General features: G+C 49.9%; 1 protein-coding gene and 1 long non-coding RNA gene across 2 annotated transcripts; both read right to left on the bottom strand.

Annotated features, from left to right (window-relative positions):
- Positions 1 to 1483: 1483 nt before the first annotated feature.
- Positions 1484 to 15684, bottom strand: LOC120388106 (zinc finger protein 239-like). The gene is made up of 3 exons (XM_039509696.1): positions 15630 to 15684; positions 5482 to 5595; positions 1484 to 4262 (listed from the first exon to the last, which is right to left on the bottom strand). The coding sequence occupies exons 1-3, from the start codon at positions 15661 to 15663 to the stop codon at positions 3238 to 3240; spliced, it is 1173 nt and encodes a 390-aa protein (XP_039365630.1). The 5' UTR covers positions 15664 to 15684; the 3' UTR covers positions 1484 to 3237.
- A 14-nt stretch (positions 15685 to 15698) lies between these two features.
- Positions 15699 to 21902, bottom strand: LOC120388137. The gene is made up of 3 exons (XR_005590501.1): positions 21772 to 21902; positions 16522 to 16610; positions 15699 to 15756 (listed from the first exon to the last, which is right to left on the bottom strand). It is a non-coding gene; the product is annotated as an uncharacterized LOC120388137 (long non-coding RNA).
- Positions 21903 to 21971: the final 69 nt, after the last annotated feature.

Below are 21971 nucleotides of genomic sequence, written 5' to 3'. Positions count from 1 at the left end.
GGAACAATACACAGGGCCTAAACTTATCAATCTCTGGAGAGAATCCCCCCTCCTTTCTTTCTCAGTAAAAGCAATACAGTACAGAATTAAAGAAATTCTCCAGCAAACACACAATTGCAAATGTAGAAATCAAATTATAAGACTAATCCACCTTTCTAATTAATACTCACTATTGAATAGTAGGAACTACTCCAGGAGAACTTGGAGACATGTCTGGCCTCTCTTAGATCCAAAAAGAGAACTCTCAGAGACAAACAAAGAAACACAGACAAAGGCTTCCCTCCACAGAGATTTGAAATTATCCTGTCCCTTGATTGGTCCTCTGGTCAGGTGTTTCTCAGGTTACTGAGCTTGTTAACCCTTTACAGGTAAAAGAGACTTTAACCCTTAACTATCTGTTTATGACAGTTCCAAAGCAAATTCTTTCACTAATCTTTATTAGCTAACTTCAAACAAAGCACATAACTTCTTGTGACTCCTAGTGGGACCACAGTAACCCCTAGTGGGTCACCAATTCTCCTACTTTCAACAAAACTACTCATTATCTCTTATCATCAAAACATTTTTATTCATAACAATTACTAAATTTATATGTTAATGGTGTCGGAGGTGCTCAAGACCAAGGTCGGTCGTTCAAACATTCCTGCTATTCTTACAATACATCCACTTATCCCATCCTCTCATTCTGACAGCAAACCAGAAAACATGCAGTTATGTGGCCTTGCCCCTAGCTCTGTCATGTTTTGTTCTGAGCTGGGAGTTTCTGACCACACAAAATTGCTGACTGCAGCACTGTCAAATTCCGGGGTAACACTCCAGCTCCCTGAAGTCCCATTGTTCTCTCCTGGGGGACGGGTGGGGAGGTTATAGGGGACACTTTGAAGAGCAGAACCAGCCAGTCTGAAACCCAGCCAGTCGGAGCAGAAGCAGCAAAATAAGAGATTTCTGGAGGTTCAAAGACCAGTTTTTGACTGGGCTTCCTCTGCCCTGTGCTGAGGGCTTGTCTGAGCCCTCAGTCCTCTTACCTCTTTCACCTCCCTCCTGATCTCTTCACCTTCCCGTCATTTGTCTTACCCTGTTCTCCACACCCCTTCCCCCCCTCACCCCATCCGTTCAATGTCCCTGTCCCTCCCCTTTAGCTGGTCACATTGTAATTCAACCCAGCAAAAAGAAAACATGGTGACATTAACACGCCAGTTGCTGCTGTCACGTTATTCGCTCTGCTGGTACAGTCTACCCTTCCCCCACCCTGTCTGGCTGGCTTGTCAGCTCCTCAAGCCTAGGGTTGTTCAGTGTTTGTACAACACTTAAAACAACAGGGCCACAGTGTGTGTGACTGGGGCTTTTAGGGCTAAGGGTATATAGATATAATAGTAACTACAGGGAGGAGGGATAGCTCAGTGGTTTGAGCCTTGGCCTGCTAAACCCAGAGTTGTGAGTTCAATCCTTGAGGGGGCCATTTGGGGCAAAAATCTGTCTGGGGATTGGTCCTGCTTTGAGGAGGGGGTTGGACTAGATACCTCCTGAGGTTCCTTCCAACCCTGCTAGTCTATGGGTTGCTACTTTGCTGTTACCAAGCACTCCCAAGTTTAAACTCCAAAAACATGTATGAAAATTATCAGTTTTTAAGGAGAGGATGTAAAAAATGTGTCACTGCTTCCAGTCTCCTTCAGCAGCTCCATACACCATTTCAGATCGGGATCAGCTGCCTCGTCTAGGCCTAGGGACGTGCCTTCAGGAACACAGCCCTGGGCAGGGGGTACGGAGATGGACCATCCTGTGGGGCTCAGTAAAGCCTCTCTGCCTCTACATTCTAGGTTTGAAAACACTTTGGAAGGCTCCCCCAATTATGAGGTGTTATTCCCTGTACCCCTCCCTATCGCCATGATCTGGCCATGCATCTTCCCTTTTCTTAACACCAGTTCCTACTCCCTGGCCCTAACTTTGCCCCGCTGCCTCTCATGCCTCCACATTTTGACCCACCAATGCATTCAGCTTGCCTCCCCTACACAAATTCTGCCCAACCCTCCCTTCTGATTTGCCCCCTTTCACAGCCCCATTTTCAGCAAGGAGCAGATTCTGCTGGGAGTAAGGGCTGAGGGAGGCCAGTGGCTTCAGCAGATGTTATTGAGCAGGCTTCCCATCCGCAAACAATCCCAGATCAGTAGGAAAAAAAACCTAGCAGAGGCTTTGCCAACAGACAGAAATGGATTTATACTCCAAGTGCTCACATTGCATTTGGTATCCTTTCAAATTCCTCTCCCAGATCTGTGACACCTTCATCTCCAGAAAGACCAAAGAAATCAAAGTATGCTTCCCAAGCACAGAGCGCTGAGAACGCTGCATCACATGACACTGGGGAGGTGTCAAATGTGGAGAAGCTAAAACTCATTCAGCTCAGCAAGAAGGCAACACTGCTGGAGTGACGAGGGAGGTGGGAATCCCTCCGACTCACCCCGTCAACTTCGGGTGTCACAGCGGCTGAAAAAAACACTTTTTTCCCCCTTCTCTTGCTCTTTATTATATTTAAATGTATTTACATGAGAAAAATGGTACAAGAATAGCTGCTCTTCAGCAGAACCCAGTGCAATGTGAGAAGACCTGAGAATGAGCCAATCTATCCCCGATCATGGAACTGGGTGACTATCACTTTTCAGTGGAAAGAAGAGTATAAATGTGATGCTGCGGGTTTGTTTAGACTAGGAAATTGATGGAGGTTATGTCGAAACATACTGGATTAGCCCAGTGACTCTATGTGGACTATTTTTTTTAGTGCAAGAATAGTTGTGTTTTACGTCAGGGTAGCTAACGCTCGCTAGCAAACTCCATGGAAAATCATAATGGGGACAAAGCCTAGGTAGATTTAACCTCAATGTAGCCAGTTGAGGTTACCCCTGTTTTCCCCACCTGGAGCTGATGGACATTCCTGTTGGAGGGGAACACGTTTCCATGACCTGGGAGTTGATAAAAAGGACCATGGGATTCACCTTAAGGAAGGGTGAGCGGCCAAAGGGAGAGGAGGGCAATTCAGCTGAGGAAGCTGAGAGATCACAGTGGCGCAAATGCTCCTAACAGCCTTAATGTTCACAATGTGGGAAACAGCAAAAGTGTAAAGGGGGTGGGAAAAAACCTTTTCTCTGCCCTAGACAATTTTGTTACGGTGCTTCTCTCCCTTGCAGCTTCTCTGATGATAAGGGCCGAGCTCTGACGGAAGCACTTCCCGCACTCAGAGCATTCCTAGGGTCTCTCTCTTGTGTGGATCCTTTGATGTTTATTAAGGTGTGAGCTCTGACTGAAGGTTTTCCCACATTCACAGCACGCATAGGGTCTCTCCCCTGTGTGGATCCTCTGATGTTTAATAAGGTTTGAGCAGTAAGTGAAGTTTTTCCCACAGTCACAGCATCTGTAAGGTCTTTCTCCCGTGTGGATCCTTTGATGCGTAACAAGGGCAGAGCTATGACTGAAGGTTTTCCCGCACTCACAGCATGCATAGGGTCTCTCTCCTGTGTGCATCCTCTGATGTGTAATCAGGGCAGAACTCTGGGTGAAGTTTTCCCCACACTCACTGCACTCATAGGGTTTCTCCCCGGTGTGGATTCTATGATGTTTAATAAGGTCTGACTGGGAACTGAAGTTTTTCTCGCAGTCACAGCATCTGTAGGGTCTCTCTCCTGTATGGATCCTCTGATGTACAACAAGGGCTGAGCGATGACTGAAGTTTTTCCCACACTCACAGCATGCATAGGGTCTCTCCCCTGTATGGATTCTTTGATGTGTAAGAAGGTTTGATCTCTCCTTGAAGCTTTTTCCGCACTGATGGCATTCATAAGGGCTCTCGTCTGTGTGGAGTCTCTGATGTGTAAGAAGGTGCGAGCGCTGAGTGAAGCTTTTCCCACACTCACAGCACTCGTAGGGTCTCTCTCCGGTATGGATTCTCTCATGTCTGATAAGGTGTGAGTGGCTGTGGAAGTTTTTCCCGCACTCAGAGCATGTGTTATTTCTCTCTCCCGCAGGGATGCTCTGCTGGGCTTTGGTTTCCTTGAGACCCTTCTGAATTCCCTGATAATTGATAGATTTACCAACTTTCTCCCTTGATTGGTTTTCCTGCCACTTCTCTGACTTGCGCTGATGCTCACAGGCTTTTCTCTGCTCATGACTCCAGGAAACATTCCCTTGGGATCTGGCCACATGTGGTGGCATTTGCTCAACCGCTTCCTGCCGAGGATTCTGCTCCTCCTTCTCACTCACCATCTTGCCACCTGCTGGGACAGAGAAAGGGAGACACCTCAGAAACAGGGGTGGAAACATGGAGAACAAACAAAAATAACAGCTGGAGAGACGGGGGGAACATATTAGGGCAGGGGTGGGCAAACGTTTTTGGCCCGAGGGCCAAATTGGGGTTCCAAAACTGTATGGAGGGCTGGGTAGGGAAGGTTGTGCCTCCCCAAACAGTCTGGCCCCCGCCCTCATCCGCCCCCTCCCACTTCCTGCCCCCTGACTGCCCCACTCAGAACCCCTGACCCATCCAACCCCCCCTGCTCCTTGTCCCCTAACCGTCCCCTCCCGGGACCCCCCGGCCCTAACTGCCCCCAGGACCCCACCTGCTATCCAACCCCACCTGCTCCCAGTCCCCTGATTGCTCTGACCCCTATCCACCCCTCCACCCCTGACAGGCCCCCAGGACTCCCACGCTTATCCAACCTCTCCTTCATCCCCTGACCGCCCCCAGAACCTCCGCCCCATCCAACTGCCCCTGCTCCCAGGCCCCTGACTGCTCTGACCCCTATCCACCCCCCCACCCGACAGGCCCCCGAGACTCCCACCCTTATCCAACCTCTCCTTCATCCTCTGACCGCCCCCAGAACCTCCGCCCCATCCAACCGCCCCTGCTCCCTGTCCCCTGACTGCCCCCCGGGACCCCCCACTCCTTATCTAACCCCTGGCCCCGGCCCCCTTACCATGCCGCTCGGAGCAGCATGTCTGGCAGCCGTGCCGCCTGGCTGGAACCAGCCCCGCTGCTGCACTGCTCAGCAGGAACGCACAATCCCACCGCCAAGCACTGCCTGCGCGGCGGCTTGGCTGCAGGGGAGAGGAAACAGCGGAGGAGGGGCCGGGGCTAGCCTCCCCGGCCAGGAGCTCAAGGGCCGGGCAGGGCAGGACAGTCCCGCGGACCACTGTAGTTTGCCCACCTCTGTGTTAGGGACTGAATTCCCCCAAACTCTTCCCCACAGGGTGGCAATGAGCAGGATCAATTCTTCCATATCCCACCCACACATCCCAGGGAAGAGGAGGAATGGAGGGAACTACTGCCTGGGGTCAGTCAGGAAGGGTCAGAAGCCATGAGCAATATGTAGCTAGAAGATATGATGCCTGCTGGGGACAATCCTGATTTACTCAGAGAGTTCACAAGGGCTTTGCAGGGAAACCCAGCTGTTCCCTGCCGGCACTGACAGGTTTTCAGTTGGTTTAATGACTCCTCACTTCGGCTAGTGGCTCCCAGGATCCCTCTTTCCTCAGAGCCCTGGAGCTCTGGAAGCCACGGCTCTTCCCCTCGTTCCAGATGGGTGATCACATCAGGTTTGGAAGCTGCAAATCCTGCTCAATGGAAAGAGAAATGAATTCACTATGAGTCACCAAAAAAAGTTCCATTATTTTAACTCCAGCCCATTTTAACGGAGTAAAATCCCAGCACACTCTGCTTATGAGGGATTTAACTATCTCTACCTCCACTGGGGTGGGGGGGGTGCGACACAGCCAGATATTCAGCACCAAAGGGAAGGTAACTCCATTACCCAGGATGGGAAGACACCAGCCAGAGGGGAAGTTCCCCTGGAACTATTTCTTACTAACACAAAGAGGCCCAGATGCACTGCAGGAGAGGGAAAGACACGAAGCCTGACAGCTGAGAGGGGACAGTCAGAGACATCAGGTAGGGGACAGAGGTGCTGCTAGCCCTGTCACTCACTATGACACCCACTCCCTAGCCTTCCACACCGCCTTGGGCCCAAGCAGCACCCACTCCTTTTTTTCCTCTCCTCCCCTCCCATTGAGTGCTGCCCTCCTCACTACCAGGTCTCCCAAAATTTTCTGCTCCCCACCCATTTTCCACACCCCCAGTCCCACTGTCCCAAATGTTCCTTGTTCCTGACTCCCCAGGGCTCCTGCCAAACAAGTGTCCCTTCCCTCCCTCCTGTTGCTGGTGCATCCACTCCTTGGCACCCTCCCTTTACTCCCACCCTCCCTTTACTCCATCCAGCACCAACCCTTCCAACTCCTTAAGCTCCATTTCTTCCAGCCCTCCACACATCCCAACTCCCTACAGCAGCTGCTCCATTGCAGCCCCTCCCCATCCCATTGCCCCCAGCCCTCCTGACGCACAGGAGCTCTTTGTCCCAACCCTTCCCCTCCCTGGTTCTCCAACACCCTCCCTCCCACTGCCCAGAACTGCCCTGTTTTTATCATAGAGCCTAGTCGCACGTTTTGGAGCAGGATCCCACGGGGCTAGATATTCTCCAAACAGAACAAAAACAGTTCTGCCCCCAAAGTACGACAAGCAGCCTGGAAACACCTGGATACAGACAAGGGTGTGACAGAGATGGAAATTTCCTTCAATATCCTGGACCATCCCGACCACATTAATTGGGGGAGGTTTAGGTTGGATATTAGGAAACACTATTTCACTAGGAGGGTGGTGAAGCACTGGAAGGGTTCCCTAGGGAGGTGGTGGAATCTCCTTCCTTAGAGGTTTTTAAGGTCAGGCTTGACTAAGCCCTGGCTGGGATGCTTTAATTGGGGATGGTCCTGCTTTGAGCAGGGGGTTGGACCAGATGACCTGAGGTCTCTTCCTACCCTAATCTTCTATTATGCTAAATTTCAGTACCTAAGGAGTATTAGAAATATGAGTGTGTATGTGTTACTGTGGGATTGGCTGTAACATCTCTAGGGACTCTTTGAATCAATGTGCTAGGCCCGTGGCTCTCAACCTTTGCAGACGCCTGTCCCCTTTTCAGGAGTCTGATTTGTCTTGTGTACCCCAGGTTTCACCCTCACTTAAAAACTACTTGCTTACAAAATCAGGCATAAAAATGCAAAGGGTCACAGCACATTATTACTGAAAAATGGCTTACTTCTCATTTTTACCATATAATTATAAAATACATCAATTGGCATATAAATATTGTCCTTACATTTCAGTGTATAGTATATAGAGCAATATAAACAAGTCATTGTCTGTATGAAATTTTAGTCTGTACTGACTTTGCTAGTACATTTTATGTAGCCTGTTGTAAAACTAGGCAAATATCTAGATGAGTTGATGTACCCCCTGGAAAACCTCTGCGGACCCCCAGGGATACGTGTATCCCTGGTTGAGAACCACTGTGCTAGGCAAGCAAAGTTAAGTGGGATTCCTAGGAAACACTTGGGGGGTGGGGAAGGCAACTTCTCACCTTCAGATTAAACCTTTTCAAGCTGCGCCCTGAGGAGAAACCCGTTGCCTGCTGATCACCTGTTACATGAAGCCAAGTTCACAGGCCCAAACTGGGCAAAAGGTGACACACAAAGGCCCGGTGGTGCTTGTTCTGCGCTAACAACTCTTACGAGTTTGTGACCACAGGAAAAAACTCTGAGGCATTTGAAGGTCTGTTCAAATGCCAGAACCTTTGGTGGAGTTGGGTGATCTCTGGTAAGCTTATTGGCCTGCGTGCCAGTTCTTTTCTTGTTTTCAGTATGTTTTCTCTGTAATGCTTTACCTTAAGAATAAATGTGTGCTTGGAAAGGGCTGTTTGGTATCTTCACCGGGGCAGTCCATAGCCTCTGAGGAAGGAAGGCAAAGAAGGCCTGCTGAAGAAGTCTACCTTGCTGGGGAATTTACATTGTAGGCAGAGAGTTAAGCAGCCTGGAAATACCCCAGAAGGCTTTATGGAAAAGAGGAGTTGTGCAGAGGGATAGGAAGGAGGATAACGAGGTAACTATGGATGTTTATGGGGAGTTCCTCCGAAGAGGAAGGGGCAACATGGGAGAAAGCACAGAACCATTGAAATGTAGGATCATAGAATCATAGAATATTAGGGTTGGAAGGGACCTCAGGAGGTCATCTAGTCCAACCTCCTGCTCAAAGCAGGACCAGTCTTGGAACCCCAAGAAGTCATCAAGTCCATCCCCCTGAGATGTGACAGGACCACGTCAACCTACACCATCCGGCACCAGTGTTTGTCCAACCTGTTTTTAGAAATCTTCAGCGATGGGCAACCCGCAACCTCCCTTGTGTAAGAAAGAGAGAGAGAGAGAGAGAGAGAGAGAACCTGGATCACTGGGCTTGGTGCAAGATCTGAGGCCTGAACCAGAGGCTGTGAACCAAAGTCAGGCCATGTAGGAAAGCAGGTGCTTACAAGTTCATTGTCCAGTACATGAACTTGGCAATGTTGTTACTAGTGCATTAGGCACTAGATATTTACGTAAATATATTCCAGCTAGTACAGCTACATTCCAATCTAGTACAAGATGAGATGGTTGGATGGAATAATGAATAGGGATGTTTTGTCCGAGATATCAGGAACAAAGGGAGGTAACAAAACAGATGTCATGAAACATGTAAGGTGGTATGTAAGTTGTTTATTCCAGTTGTATGTCTCAGCCTATAAATGTAGGGTACCTTGCCTTAACCCTTTGTCAAGACTAGAGGACACTGGAAAATCCCGAGCTGAGTCCTTGCCACTGGGCACTCATGTGTTAGTGTACCTGTAGATACTGATCCGAGAAGCTAGTATTGTGCCTTGAGGGCAGTAAAACTGGCCGAGCGCCTTCACCACCGAACCAAGTCTGTGGTCTTTCTGGGTAACAATTATCGAGATCTACTGCTTCCCTTCATCCACTAGGCCAGTAACCTTGTCAAAGGAAATAAGACTGGTTTGCTACAATTTGTTCTTGACAAATCTGTGCTGGCTATAACTTATCAAATTACTATCCTCTAGGTACTTACAAGTTGATTGTTTAATAATTGTTCCAGTATCTTTCCAGGTACCAAAGTTAGGCTGCCTACTAGTCTATAATTCTCTGTGTCCTTTTTGTTCCCCTTTTTAAAGAAGACAAGTGTTATGTTTGCCCTCACCCATCCTCCAGAAGTTCTCAGTGATAATTGCTAAGGGTTCCATGATTGATTTAGCTAGTTCCTTACGTACCCTAGTGTGAATTTCATCAGGCCCTGCCAACTTGAATCCATCAAACTTATCTAAGGCCATGTCTACACTGACAACTGAACGACAAAACTTTTGTCTTTCCGAGGTGTTAAAACAAACACAGACAGACACACACACATCCCGAAAGACAAAAGTTTTGCCGATGACAAGTGCTGATGTGAACAATGCTTTGTCGGGGGTGGCAGTTTTTTGTCAGCAGGAGAGCTGACTACACTGTGCGCCTTTTAGCAGCATGGCTGTAGCAACACAGCCGCCACTAAAAGCTGTGTAGTGTAGACATAGCCTTAAATATTCTTTAACCTTTTTGTTTCCTATTTTGGTTTGCATTCCTGCCCCCTTGTTGTTAGTATTAATTATGTTGAGTATTTGGTCACCATTAACCTTTCTAATAAAGACTGAAGTAAAATAGGCATTAAACCCCTCAGCTTTTTTGATGTTATCAGTTATTAGCTCTTTTTCCCTGCAAAATAGAGGACCTACACTTTTCTTCATCTTTCTCTTGCTCCCAAAGTTTTGAACAAATATCTTCTTATTGCCTTTTATGTCCCTTGCTAGGTATCACTCATTTTGTGCCTTAGACTTTCTCAATGTGTTTCTACATGCTTGGGCTATCCTTTGTACTCATCCTTACCAACTAGTCCACGTTTCAACTTTTTGAGAGATTCTTTTTTGATTTTCAGCTCAGTAAAGCGCTCCTGATAGAGTCACATTGATCTGTTACTATACTGCCTATCTCTCCTTCACATTAGGATAGTTTTCAGTTGCACATTTAATATTGTCTCCATAAGAAACTGCCAGCTCTCCAGAACTCCTTTTTCCCTTGGATTTTCTTCCCATACCTACCAGTTCTGAGTTTGTTCAAGTCTGCTTTTTTGAAGTCCCTTGTCTTTATTTGTTTTGGATATTCCTGTGATTTGTTCAGAAATGCCTCATGCACCTCCTCTTCCTGATTCGGTGGACTATAGTAGACCTCTACCATGAGGTTACTCCTATTTTTTAACCACTTTTATCTTTGCCCAGAGACTATCAACTGGTCTGGCTCCCACCTGCTTTTGCAGCTCAGAACAAGTGTGTACAGTCTTGATTTAGAATGCAACACCTCCTCCCTTTTTACCCAGCCTGTCCTTCCTGAACAAGCTGTACACCTCTATACCAATATTTGTGTCATGACACTTATCCCACCAAGTCTCTGTGATGCTAATTAAGTCATCATTTAGCTTACGTACTAATACTTCCAAATCTTCTTCTTTCTTACCCGCACTCTTTGTATTTGTATATAGACATCTAGACGTTGAGCAGGTTCCCCCACTGATCCTATCACCCGATTATAATTTCCCATGTCCATGAAGGAGCATGTTTTAAGAGTTCACAAGTGGGTGATGAAGGCTGGCACCATGGGCGAATCAGAGGTGGGAACTGGCACCTCGGTACCAAATGAGAGATGATTCACAAGGAAGGGATAGGCCATGAAGGGTTTTGACAGGGAAGATAGGAAGTTACGGTTTTATAAGGTCTTAGATGCTCCAGTTTTTATACAGTCTTTGCCCCCGTTATATTTACACTGCATCAGGGAGCGAGCCGATCAGCCTGGATCCACAGTGATGCTAATCTTAGCACATTAAAAAAACATCCGTGCAGACATTTCTTTGACACAGTGGCTCAGGCTGAAGCTCAGGCTCTCAAGCCCACCCTTGGCTTGATGGACTGAGCTCCAGCCCAATCAACAACATCTATACAGGTCCATTAAGCCCACTGGTGCAGGTCTATGGACCCAGGCTGGGAGGCAGTGTGGACATACCCATAGTGTGCTACACCCTAGGTGTAGCTTGTCACACGGGAGATCCCCACAGCTCTGAGACAGACCCTTTTCCAGAAAGTGCAAATGATTTCAGACTCCTGCTAAACACTCTCTCTGTCGGGTGCTGCAACCAGTTTGCAGCAATGAAATTCAGCCTTTTCAAAACAAGATTAGGCATTGATTAGGCAACTGGAATACAGCATTTGACGATCCATAGGTTAGTCTGTGTAGCCCGGAGGGGTTTAAAAGCAGCCCTGCAGAGGGCTGCAGCTCTGAAAGCCTGGACTGATTGGGGGAAAGGAGGCTCAGCTGGGGCCATGCCCCAATCAGGCCCGGCTGACCCCTATAAAAGGCTATGAGCCAGCCGCTCACTCAGTCTCTCTCTGGCTGTAGAGGGAGAAGAGCCTGGCTGCAGGGGGCTAGAGACAGGGTACCTGACTGGAGCCGGGCTGGGGAAAGGCAGAGGAGCTGGGGAGCTCCAGCCTGGAAATCCCCAGGCTGCAGCCTAGCATTGGGCTAACAGGTACTGGGGGTTGCAGAGGGCAGCCCGGGGTAGGCCAAGGCAGCAGGTCCAAACCCTCCTTGCCAGTGATGGGTGGCTGATACTGCAGCCTGCCCCAGGGCGTGGGGCTAGACAATGACTGGCAGTAGCCTGATACTGAGGCAAGGTGGGGATAGAGGGTGGGGGTTCCCCAGGGAGGGGGAGACCCTGAGGCTGAAAGGGGTTACTGCCAGGAGGCAGAACCCCAGCTAACAGGGCTCTGGGGTCCAGAGAGGGACATGGGGGGTCGGAGGCCAGGCAGATCACCGGCCTGCAGAGGGCGCTCCGGAGCTGAAAATCGAGCTAATTCCCTGAGAGACCAGCAGGAGGCGCTTCAGGGGTGAGTCCGTACATCTACAGTCGGGTAAAACAAAACTGAACTCGAAGTTCATTTTGTAAGAGTCATCTGCCTGGCTTTCCCAAAGCCTCCTCGATTTCACCTTTCTTTCTGTCCCCCTCTCTTGGTCTTTTTGCCCCGGCCAGCAGCAAGCTTTTTGTCTGTTTGTAACCTAGTCCTAACTTGCAGTCCCATTGTGTTCCCAGGTTCTGCTACCCTTGGATCATAGTCACTACAAGTTAATATCTAGTCCTTGGGTCTTCCATTGTCTCTCCAAGGTGCTTATTGATAGTGTATCCATGCCAATATTGAGAAGCCCATGTTACTTCAACAACCACTGTTCCCCTGTCCCATAAGAGGAATAAACTCATTCACAGCCAGTGGGTAAAAAGGCAAAGTGGGAGGAGAAGCTGACTCATGCATATTTTTCGTTTAAAAAAATATATACTAATTGAATCCTCACATTCTCCAGAGGGAGATAAAGATATAGCAAAGGGGTAGGATAAAGAATCATAAAATCTTGGACTTGTAGGGGTAGAAAGCATCTCAGGCGGCCATCTAGTGCATCCTTCAGCCCTAAAGCAGGAACAAGTATCCCTAGACCATCCCTGAGAGGGGTTTAATCTCACCTATTCTCAAAAAAACTCAAATTACAGGGATTCCACAACCTCACTTGGTAACCCTGTGAATCCCCCTCAGACGCTGGGGAGGGGATGAGGAGAGTTCTCCTAAGGCCCCTCTGGAGGAGAGATTAGAGAGGTAGGAGGAGAATCAGGAGCGGCTAACTGAAGATCAGACTTCAAGAAAAGGACCATGGTCAGTGGTGTTACAGGTGGCTGACAGCTCAAGGAGGATGAGGATGGAGTACTGGCTCTGAGATTTGCCTAGCTAACAGTTATTAGCGACCTTGGCAAAAGCAGTCTCAGTGGAGTGCCCCAAATCTCTCTCTCTCTCTCTCCCTCTGATACCTTCCCTTCCCAGACCCTCTACGCTCCCTAGAGGAACCACTCCCCAACCCCTTCCCTCTCCCATGCTTCTACCCCCAGCGTTCCCCACTCCCATGTAAAATGGATCTTCTACCCAACCCTCCTCTAGAACATCACCACTGCTGGGCCCTCCACCCCCGTTCCCATTCTCCCAGTTCACACCGTTCCCAGGAGTGCCTCCCCCGACTCCCTCCATCCGCCTCCTTCCACTGTACCCAACCATCCCTGATTCCCTCTCGTCCCAATGTGCCACAAACCCTTCCCCTTCGTGCCCTCGGCTCTCAGCCCTCCCTGCCTTGTGGCACCTCAGCACCATCAACCCTCCCCGCCCCCCATCATCTTCTCTTCTCCCACTGTTCCCTGCTCTCTGCTTTCACTTGACTCAAGGGCTCCTCTGTAAGAACCTCTCACGGTCTTCTGTCCACAGAGGGAAGCACCTGACTAACACCTGCCATGCATTTGCAAGTTTTTACAGCAGAGTTAAGGTTAAGACTCAGCATTACTGTCTGTTTAAAGGTCAGCTATTCTAATCTTTCTAAAATGTACATTCTTACTCATATTGTCTTGAAGTACATTGCTCATCCTCAGGGTGCAGGGCTGGGTTAGTGGTCCAAAGATGGGGTTATTTGATCAAGAAGTACCTGAGATACAGCCCCCACAAAAGCAGCTTTTTTTTTTTTTTTTTTACAAAAATCACTTTGCTCCTATAAACACTTCCTTGCAGAACCTGGACTCAAACCGCAGAGCTTTGGAGCTGTGCTCCAGTTCTGCTCCAGCTCCAGGCAAAAACCTGCAGCTCCACTGCTCCGGGCTCCAGCTCTGGGCTCCGCTCCAAAGCCCTGCTCAAACCCTAGTTCTAATGGTCCCCTGACTAATCTCAGTCACTTGGCATTTATCTCAGCTAGTCCATGGCCCCCACTGCCTCTTTGAGGAAGCAGCACCGAAAAAGTTAAATATTGCAGAGTTTGAAACTTAAGATTGGCACAAGCCAAACTGAGTCAAAGACAGTGGCTCCAAACATTTGGACTGGTGACCCCTTTCGCACAGCAGGCCTCTGAGTGCGACCCCCGCTAATAAATTAAAAACACTTTGTATATAGGTAACACCATTATAAATGCTGGAGGCAAAGCGGGGTTTGGGGTGGAGGTTGACGGCTCACAACCCCCCCATGTAATAAGCTCACAATTCCCCTGAGGGGTCCTGACCCCCAGTTTGAGAACCCCTGGTCAAAGAGATTGAAATGCACGTGTGTGGCAAGACTGACTCTGAACAGCCACAGCAATCGGCTCTCATACTAACTGGTAGGCTCAAGAGGACATGCTGTGCCCATGGAACCTCAACTCCACCAGTGCATTTGAATCTGAGCCCCATCAGTGACAGCTTTCAGAGAAATGTGTGGGGTGGATTTTTCTGACATTCTGCAGGAGCTTCTCTTAGAAATGTTGCTCTCAACCCAGAAATCTTGGTATCAGGACAATATTATCAAGGCGCTCTAAAATCCACATGGAGACTTTGGCCTGGTGACCACTTAAATGTTTCGCCTGCAAATCACTCTCACATCCCTATCCAATGCAGCTTTGCTGGCAAAAACTCCAGTGACAGTCATCAGTAGCAAAAAAGTCCATCAAAAACGAAAGAAAATTTAATATCCATAAACTAGATAAATGCAGAGTTCAGGCTGCCCAGTGCTGCCCCATGCCCTTCCAGCATGTGGATGGTAGCTACATTTAAAACCTCTGACAACCAGGAACTGAAGAACTCAACCCCACGCCACCCCTGCAATGCAACCTTAACTCTGCCCCTGCCCCCTAACCCTGGAGCTTAAGTCAGTAAGGATGATGCATAAGTTAAACTACCAAGTGACAGATTTTCCATCTCCTGAAGTCTTCGTGACCTTCTGGAAGATGTTTTAGTCAAACACAAGGTATTAAGCTCAATACAACAGTAAGTGGCTAAAATTCCACTGCCTGTATAATACAGGAGATCAGACTAGATGACCTAATTGTCCCTCCTGGCCTTAAAATGTATTAATTTATAATTGATATGAGGAAGGACTAAGAAGGAACATGCCATTGTGTGTGTTGTGTTCTACATATTTGAATACCAGCATTTCTCTGCATGTACGCCAGCTGTGTGCACTGTGTCAGCTGTATGTTAATTGAATAGTGACAGGATTAGCTGCTGCAGCTTGGCAAAGCTGTGACTGTGATATAAAGACAGGTGCACGTGAACCTCGATGGAACAGGTGTGCCTCATTTAAGTGCTGAACACTGGAGGTTGTCAGTAACGGTGCACAAGGGGGTGTCCTTGCCAGAGTTTGTCAGCACTCCGGTGGCAGACATGCTAGATAGACGTCTCCAGGGCCTAGTGAGAGGTAAGTGAAGGCAATGACTTAGCAGAGAGTAAAGGGGTGGTAACATTTTAGAAGTCTGACTTGGTCTGTGTGGAGCAGGCTCAGTATTTGAGTTCAGCCCACGTGCATGAAGCTTCTGTTCGCCACACCAGACCTAAACCCAAGTTTTGCCTTAGCAAAGAGACGGCGTTAGATGTCTGAACTGCCCCTCTCCTTCTAGCAGGAGATGTTGTGCTATGCGGCTCCTGTGCTCTGTTCCCAAAGTATCCTGTCGCAGGAGAGGGTAGAGCGCTTGCACGGGTCATTGGCCTGTCGAGGTGTTGCTGAACCAGGGCAGCGTTAAGGTTGTATTGTCGGTGTTGTGAACTTTAAATCTTAACTTCCCCTTCGAAGAACCGAGAGGACAGGAATCCTTACCCAGCGAGGTCACATTCTCATAGTTCTCCTGCATGACGTCTCTGTAGAGGGCTCTCTGAGCGGGGTCCAGCAAAGTCCACTCTTCCCTGGTGACATACACGGCCACCTCCTCGAAGGTCACTGGTGCCTGAAAGAGCAAGAACCCGCCCCCCTACTCAGTACCTGCTGCCTAGTGACAACCCCACTGGTCACGGGAGAGGAGGGACAACCAGATGGCAGCTCAGGGAAGTAGACAAAGCGTTACACCGACCCCGCCCTGCACAGCCAGGAGGCATCAGGGTGAGGGGAGACAGAGAGAGCCCCTCTCCTATACAAGCAGCAAAGAGTCCTGTGGCACCTTATAGACTAACAGATGTAGTGGAGCATGAGCTTTCTATACAGTAGACACAGGCAACAGGAGTCTTCACATTCATCACACACATCCTAGCCTGAGGCTGATACAGGAGATGGGGATCCAGTGCCATCCAGGAACAGCCCCCGGTAGGATTCCCAACACCCTCCCTATTGCCAGCAGTTGGAGGGGAGGGGAGGGGGCATCTCCCCAAATCATCGCTGGTGGGTGTTTCCTTCATATTTCATACAAGACTGGCTAGTAGGTTCAGGCTCCAGCACCTGGAGTCTGGTCACTTTTTCCCAGCCCAGTCCAGGGGGTTTGTTTCCTTTTCCATAAATGAAGGACTTTCCAGCCACAAACCCCCTGGGTCTGTTCTTAGAATCTAGGGCCCAAGTAAACAAATCCCAGGACCTTTGTCACACCCTGTCCCTCTCCCCTTCTCCCCCTGTATATTTCCTCCACCTCCAGACCAACCACCCAGAAGCCCCCACCTCCTATATATTTACTGCCCCTCTCTTTCTAGCAGGAACCCACCAGACACCCCCCAATAATCCCTACCTGAACGGTCTCCACTGCAGCCATGTCCCTTCCTTGTCCCACAGGAGGATGGACTGATCCGGAGCAAAACACGGATGTCACACTGCAGCCTGTCAAGGAAAGAAGGGCAATTTGGAGAGATTTCAGAACAGGTCTTAGTAATTTCACATTACAATTCCTTGCAGCCTCTTTCCCTGCAGACTGATGTTCTAGACGCTGTCATGCAAATAAGAGAGATTCAAAACATAATTAACTACCCAGACATCTGCTGGAAAAGTTCTCCAACCAAACACAGCATCCAATATGTTCGTGGAATGGCTGTTTCAGAAGATGGAAGTAGTAATCGGGGGACAGCCATTTTACACTTCATTCTTACTAAAAGGGGGAGATTGGTTATGAAACAGAAGGTGCAAAGCAATCTGAGTGGAAGTGATCAAGAAATGATAGATTTCATGACTCTGAAGAAAGGAACGAGAGCAGTAAAATAAGGACAATGGAATTGGAATAAACAGACTTCCATGTTGCAATAGTAATCCTGCTCAGTAGGAAGCGCAGGTTCAGACATTTGGTGTATGTTCTTGGCTGAGGAACCAATGGGGTGAAACTACCATCTGTGGGATTATGACTGAACGCCTCTAAGTCAGAGTCCCCCCTAAATGCAGTGGTGAGCTGGAGCAGGTTCCCACAGGTTCCCAAGACGGTTTGAAAAATTAGATTGTTGAAGACCAGGAGTGGGGGGCCAGGGACGGGTGGGGAGGGGGCTCCGGTCCTGGACTGCTCCCATTGCTCCCAGCCCAGGAGGCCCAGCCCCAGCTGCCCCTCCCCTCCCCCCCCCCAGCCCCCCCCCCAGCCCGGGGCAGCAGCCAGCAGCAGGCAGCTGAGCTGAGCTCAGCTGCTGCTGAGCTGCCAGCAAGGTAAGGAAGGGGAAGGAAGGGAAGGGGGCTAGTTGGGGGGGGGGGGTGGGGCACTGTGCCCCAGGCCCGGCCGGGGTCTGTCGCCCCCCCCCCCCCCCCATCCCCCCTTAAATCAGAACTTTTTATAGGGAACCGGTTGTTAAGATTTTGGCAGCTCATCACTGCCTAAACGTAATGATACAGCAGCGCCGTGGAGCGTCAGTTAGCTCTGGATAGCTTCTGGGGGGCAGGGCACGGTGAGGAGAGACATTTGTGTCGGGACCGGAGTGCGGACAGAAGGGAACTGCCTCTCACTCGTTGTGCACCACATATTCATGGGGAACCTTGTGCTAAATTATTCGTAGACTGCCTGACCCAGAATCAGGCAATCTATTGAAAGTCAGCCTTTGACACGAGACTTTGTATTAAAAAAAAAAAAACCCTCAGAGAAATGGTTGGTAGAGGCCTATTGGAAGAAAATCTAAGGCAGGGGAGGGCAAACTACGGCCCATGGGCTGGATCTGGCCCATCAGGGCTTTCAATCCAGCCCACGGGATTGCCAGCCTCCTGGCGCAGCGGGGCTAAGGCAGGTCCTATGCTGCTCCCAGAAGCAGCCAGTACCACATCCCTGCAGCCCCTGGGGCAGAGGGCTCTGGGCACTGCTCTCGCCTGCAGGCACCACCCCTGCAGCTCCCATTGGCTGGGAACAGAGAACCGTGGCCAATGGGAGCTTTGGGGGTGGTACCCACAGGCAAGGGCAGCGCGTGGTGGAGCCGGCTGCCACGCCCCACCCCCAGGAGCCAATGCCGGATATGCTGGCCACTTCCAAGAGCGGCGCGGGGCCAGGGCAGGCAGGGAGCCTGCCTTAGCCCCACTGCCTGCTGCTGCCACCCCGGCGCCACTCCAAGTAAGCGGCGCTGGGCTGGAGCCTACATCCCGAACCCCTCCTGCACTCTACACCCCCTACCCTGAGCCCCCAACCCCCTGCCTTGAGCCCCTTCCTGCACACCGCACCCCCTCCCATACCCCGCACTCCCTCACGCACCCCAACTCCTGCCCCAGCATACAATTTCCCCACCCAGAGGTGGCCCTCGGGCCAAAAAAGTTGCCCACCCCTGATCTAAGGGAAAAAATAATTCAGGAGCCCTGGCAGTTTCTCTAAGAAAATATTAAAGGAGCAAACTATCAAAATGTGAAGAAAAGATAGGAAGAGGCCACTATGGCTCCATCCAGAGCTCTTTAATGACCGGAAAATAAAAGGGAAAAATGAACAAATTACTAAAGATGGATACAAAAGAGTAGCACTGACGTGAGGACAAAAATCACAAAAGCACAAAATGATTTACACCTAGCAAGGGACATAAAAGGCGGTAAGATTCTATAACTATATTAGGAGCAAGAGAAAGGTGAAGGAATGTGTAGGGCCTCTACTTAGCAGGGAAGGAGAGCTAGCAACCGATGACATCAGGAAGACTAAGGTGTTTAATGCCACTCTGCTTCAATATTCACACACACAAAAGTTTAACTGTGACCACATACTTAAAACAGTAATTACGAACAATGCGGGGGAAGGAGCAGAAACCCACAATACAGAAAGAACAGATTAAAGAATATTTAGCTAAATTAGATGTGTTAAAGTCATCAGGTCCTGATGAAAGTCATCCTAGGGTAGCTGTGGAATTAGCTGAAGCACTTTTGGAAACATTAGCAATAATCTTTGAGAACTTCTGGAGCATGGTGAGGTTCCCAGAAGAGTAAATATAGTACCTATTGTTTAAAAGGGGAACAAAGACCACCTGCCGCATGAAAGACCAGTCAAGTGTTACTTCAATACCTGGAAAGATACTGGAGCAAATTATTAAAACATTAATTTGTAAGCACCTAGAGGATAGTAAGATGAGAAGTAATAACCAGCATGAGAGAGGGGAAGTTGATGATTTAACCCTCTGCAGCAACCAGAATGGAAAATGACTCAAAGCAACTATTCCCTCCAGCACAGGGGAAGTGGCTGCAGCTTAAAACAGGGGAAATATCCCCAACCTTGAGAGGATTCCTACATGGAAAAAGGCAAAATCTGAGAGCTGATACCAAATGTTCAGTAATTAAAGAGAAAAGTGTGGAAATCTGAAGAATTTTAGATCAATTTTTACAAACTAGGGCAGTGGTTTTAAAATTGTGGGTCACGACCCAGTACTGGATCGCGGAATGTAAGGCACTGGCCGTTAAAAGTCCCATTGGCTAAGGCAGGCTAGTTCCTACCAGGTCCGGCTCCTAGGTGGGTGGGCCAGGGGAGAGCTGCGTGGAGCTGCTTGCGTGCCTCCACCTAGGAGCCGGACTAGCTGCTGGCCACTTCCAGGGTGCAGTGCAGTCTGCGGTGCCAGGACAGGCAGGAAGCCTGCCTTAGCACCCCCACTGCACCGCTGACCGGGAGCTGCCAGAGGTAAGCCCGCGCCTCAACCCCATGCCCCAATCCCCTGCCCCCTTCCTGCATCCCAAAACCCTCATACCCAGCCCTACCCCAGAGCCCTGACCCCCTCCCACACCCCAACCCCCTGGCCTGAGGCCCCCCCAAACCTGAAGCCCCCTCCTGCATCCCAAACTCCTCATTCCCAGCCTCACCCTGCAGCCCTCACCCCTGTACCCAACCCTCTGTCCCAGCCCTGAGCCCCTCCCACACCCCAAACCCCTCATCCCCAGCTCCGTTGGGTCATGGGCATCAACAATTTTCTTCAACTAGGTCATCAGAAATTTTTTTTGAAAACCACTGATCTAGACCAATGGTTTTCAAACATTTTGTATTGGTGACCCCTTTCACACAGCAAGCCTCTGAGTGTGATTCCCCCTTATAAATTAAAAATGAGGGGAATGTAATTTAGTGGGGTTTGGGGCTGTCAGCCCCATGGAGCTGACAGCTTGCAACCCCCAGTTTGAGAACCCCTTGATCTAGACCATCCCTGACAGGTGTTTGTCTAACCTGCTCTTAAGAATCGCCAATGATGGAGATTCCACAACCTCCCTAGGCAATTTATTCTGGGGCTTAACCACCCTGACAGTTAGGAAGATTTTCCTAATGTCCAACCAAAACCACCCTTGTCCTATCCTCAGAGGATAATTTTTCACCCTCCTCCTTGTAACAACTTTCTATATACTTGAAAACTGTTATCATGTCCCCTCTCAGTCTTCTCTTCTCCAGCTGAAACAAATGCAATTTTTTCAAATCTTTCCTCCTAGGTCATGCTTTCTAGACCTTCAGTCATTTTTGTTGCTCTTCTCAGGACTTTCTCCAATTTGTCCTCATCTTTCCTGAAGTGTGGGTGCCCAGAACAGGACACAATACTCCAGCTGAGGCCTAATCAGCTCACAGCAGAGCAGAATTACTTCCCGTGTCTGAAAATAGCTAAAGTAGTAAAATCTGAGTGAATTTCAGATTATTATTTGATAGCGATAAAAGAGCCAACGTGCAAGGAGAGGAAAAGAGGGCAAAAACTAAATATTAGATAACAGCTGAGAAAAACAGCAAGAGCTGATATTAAATAAGTGAGAAACATGGGGAAATCTGCAAGGACTGTATATGAAAGTTCAATTAATAAATCGAAAGTAAGAATTCCCCACCACCACCAGTCTATATGGGCAGCAGGGAGCCCTTTGGGGAGCTATGTTAAGAGGGCAAGTGAGGGGATATGGAGCAGGAAAACGCCCCAGCAGTGGGGGCAGGGGTGTGCAGGTGACTGGGGGCAGCTGCACAGGGCAGTTGAGGGGGGCAGCAGCCAGGAGTGGGTAACCTGGGGCTGGGATGTCTCCATTTGCAGCCATTTCTCCTTCCTGGGCCGTCCCAGGCCTTGTTGCTGGCAGAGAACTGGCTCTGCAAGCTGCCCCCACTAGCTCCCTTCCCATGACTCAGTTTCCCACCTAACAAAGGACAATTTGCAGCAGGTCAAACGGGTGGGAAAATATCCCACCTCTCAGGAGACTGTAAATGGACATGGGAGCCTATAAGAGAAAATGGGGTAAAATCTGAGGTGGAGACTAGAGACAGGGTCAGTGATTAGAAAGGGGAGACACCTGCCTGGATTTTACACCCCTCAGTGACAAGCAGGGAGATTTGTAGCCCTGTTGGAGAGACACGTGGCCAAATCAAAGGGGGGGTTCATCAGCCCCCCTCCCCCTGTCACCAGCCCGGCCGCCCCGGGGGCTCCTGGCTGCAGAGATGGTCCAACCTCCCCCCATCGCCAGCACGTCCCGCCTCACCCCTCCCGGGCCCCGCCCCAGAGCCTGCCCGAGCCGGGGCAGCGGCCCCATCGCTCCAGCCCGGGCGCGTCCCCAGGGGCTGCGAGACCTGCAACGCGCGGCCCTGCCCGCCCCCAGCTCGCGCCGGCACCTGGTGCCTGCGGCTCCGGGCGGGGGCGGCAGAGCCCGGAGCCGGGTCCAGCCGGAGAAAGTCCCGTCGGGCGCGGGCGCAGGCCCAGCCGGGGAAGGAGCCGCTGCTCCGCCCCGCTCCGCTCCCAGCTCCGCCCCCGGAGCTACTGCCCCGTGTCTCTGATCCTTGTTTTTCCTGCTTCCTCCTCCTGCCCCCCCCCC

The sequence above is a fragment of the Mauremys reevesii genome, linkage group 22 (genome assembly GCF_016161935.1).
Source record: "Mauremys reevesii isolate NIE-2019 linkage group 22, ASM1616193v1, whole genome shotgun sequence".
Taxonomy (NCBI): Eukaryota; Metazoa; Chordata; order Testudines; family Geoemydidae; genus Mauremys; species Mauremys reevesii.
This window is presented reverse-complemented; position numbering and strand designations above follow the sequence as displayed.